Here is a 2,243-nt window from a genome sequence, read left to right on the forward strand (position 1 = left end):
GGCACTGGGGTGGGGAAGGCTGTTGCCATAAAACTGACTGCCATAAAAGCCGACTGGGCTCGGCTCGGCTCGGCCGTCTGCCTCGTGGGCAACTTTCGAGAGGACACTTTCTTGGTGCACAGCTCACAAATACGTCCCTCGGGCGATCCTGGTGGACCTGGAGCCCGGCACCATGGACAGCGTCCGCTCCGGAGCGTTTGGACACCTCTTCAGGCCAGACAACTTCATCTTTGGTATCACCTCTCTTCCTGCTTCGCGCTGCTGCTCCTCCTCCTCCCCCCCCCTTCCCTGTGCACCCAGACCTGCACCAGCCGGCCCGTTTTGTTTTCTGACCTGGGGAGCCGAGAGCCATGGGGCAGGAAAGAGGCCAAGTGGGTGGTGTTAAGGGGGCCGGGCAGGAATCGTTCAGCAAATCCAAGCTGTGCCATTCACTAGACTTCTTTCCCCAGCCGCATGCCCTCCAGGTTCAGGACTACCACTCCCATCACCCCAGGTCCAGTGCAGGCCTGCCCCTCCCCAGCCCCCACTGAGGGCTGGCAGCCGAGCGGGTCCATGGCGAGGGGGTGCCACTGTCTGTCTCTCCGCAGGTCAGAGCGGTGCTGGGAACAACTGGGCGAAGGGGCATTACACGGAGGGTGCCGAGCTGGTGGACTCCGTCCTGGACGTGGTGCGGAAAGAGTGTGAGAACTGTGACTGCCTGCAGGGCTTCCAGCTCACTCACTCCCTGGGCGGGGGGACGGGGTCCGGCATGGGGACGCTCCTGATCAGCAAAGTCCGCGAGGAGTACCCCGACCGGATCATGAACACTTTCAGCGTGGTGCCTTCCCCCAAAGTGTCCGACACGGTGGTGGAGCCCTACAACGCCACCCTGTCCATCCACCAGCTGGTGGAGAACACGGACGAGACCTACTGCATCGACAACGAGGCCCTCTACGACATCTGCTTCCGGACCCTCAAGCTGGCCACCCCCACCTACGGGGACCTCAACCACCTCGTCTCGGCCACCATGAGCGGCGTCACCACCTCGCTGAGGTTCCCCGGGCAGCTCAACGCCGACCTGCGCAAGCTGGCCGTCAACATGGTGCCCTTCCCCCGCCTGCACTTCTTCATGCCCGGCTTCGCCCCGCTGACGGCCCGCGGCAGCCAGCAGTACCGCGCCCTGACGGTGCCGGAGCTCACCCAGCAGATGTTTGACGCCAAGAACATGATGGCCGCCTGCGACCCCCGCCACGGCCGCTACCTCACCGTGGCCACCGTCTTCCGGGGCCGCATGTCCATGAAGGAGGTGGACGAGCAGATGCTGGCCATCCAGAGCAAGAACAGCAGCTACTTCGTGGAGTGGATCCCCAACAACGTCAAGGTGGCCGTGTGCGACATCCCACCCCGGGGCCTGAAGATGTCCTCGACCTTCATCGGCAACAGCACGGCCATCCAGGAGCTCTTCAAGCGCATCTCGGAGCAGTTCACGGCCATGTTCCGGCGCAAGGCCTTCCTCCACTGGTACACGGGCGAGGGCATGGACGAGATGGAGTTCACCGAGGCCGAGAGCAACATGAACGACCTGGTCTCGGAGTACCAGCAGTACCAGGACGCCACCGCCGAAGAGGAGGGAGAGATGTATGAAGACGACGAGGAAGAATCGGAGGCCCAGGGCACCAAGTAGGGCCTGGGCTGCGGGGCGGCGTGTACTTCCTCCCTGGGAGAGCGGAGCATCGGCCCAGCCCTCGGATCCATCACCACCTGCCATTTTTGCTGCCCACGGGCTGCGTTGTGTTGTAGGCAACCAGCTTCTAGTTGCTTCTGAGTCAAGGGTTCCAAAACTTAAAAGTTCAGTATTTAACCATCGCGCCCCAATTCTCCCCTCTCCCCCTCCCCTCCCCCGTCTAATGAGTTAGTGCAGCTTCCTCTGTCCATGACTTTGATAACTTCAAGGGCCTGGTCTTTATTTTTTACTGGTCTGTGTCTATTTTTATGTTTTGGAATACTTAATAAATCTATTGCTGTCCAGCATCTCCCATCCTGTCTGGCGTGTGGAGGGGTGGCCGGCTTGGGCAAAGGACGGGGGAGGCAAGCCACCCCCCCCAGCCCTCTGTGGCTGCTTTCTCCACGGAGCGGAGAGCCGCTCGAACATGCGCGTCACCTGCTGCCCTCACAGCCCCCGAACCCGGCCTTGTCCACGGCAACCGTCCCACTGCCCCCCACGACGCTCAAGGCGATCCGGTTGCCTACAGGTTCCCCAACAC

At 62.0% G+C, this 2,243-nt stretch overlaps 1 protein-coding gene across 1 annotated transcript in view; it reads left to right on the top strand.

Moving 5' to 3' along the window:
* TUBB3 (tubulin beta 3 class III) overlaps positions 1 to 2,004 on the top strand; it is a 14,857-nt gene extending 12,853 nt beyond the window's left edge. The window contains exons 6-7 of the mRNA XM_044428101.1: positions 127 to 233; positions 588 to 2,004. Of these exons, the coding sequence (XP_044284036.1) occupies positions 127 to 233; positions 588 to 1,663 (1,183 nt within the window). The 3' untranslated portion in view covers positions 1,664 to 2,004. The remainder of the gene's footprint in view (positions 1 to 126; positions 234 to 587) is intronic.
* Positions 2,005 to 2,243: the final 239 nt, after the last annotated feature.

The sequence above is a fragment of the Varanus komodoensis genome, unplaced genomic scaffold, assembly GCF_004798865.1.
Source record: "Varanus komodoensis strain SLA01 unplaced genomic scaffold, ASM479886v1 scaffold19, whole genome shotgun sequence".
Classification (NCBI taxonomy): domain Eukaryota; kingdom Metazoa; phylum Chordata; class Lepidosauria; order Squamata; family Varanidae; genus Varanus; species Varanus komodoensis.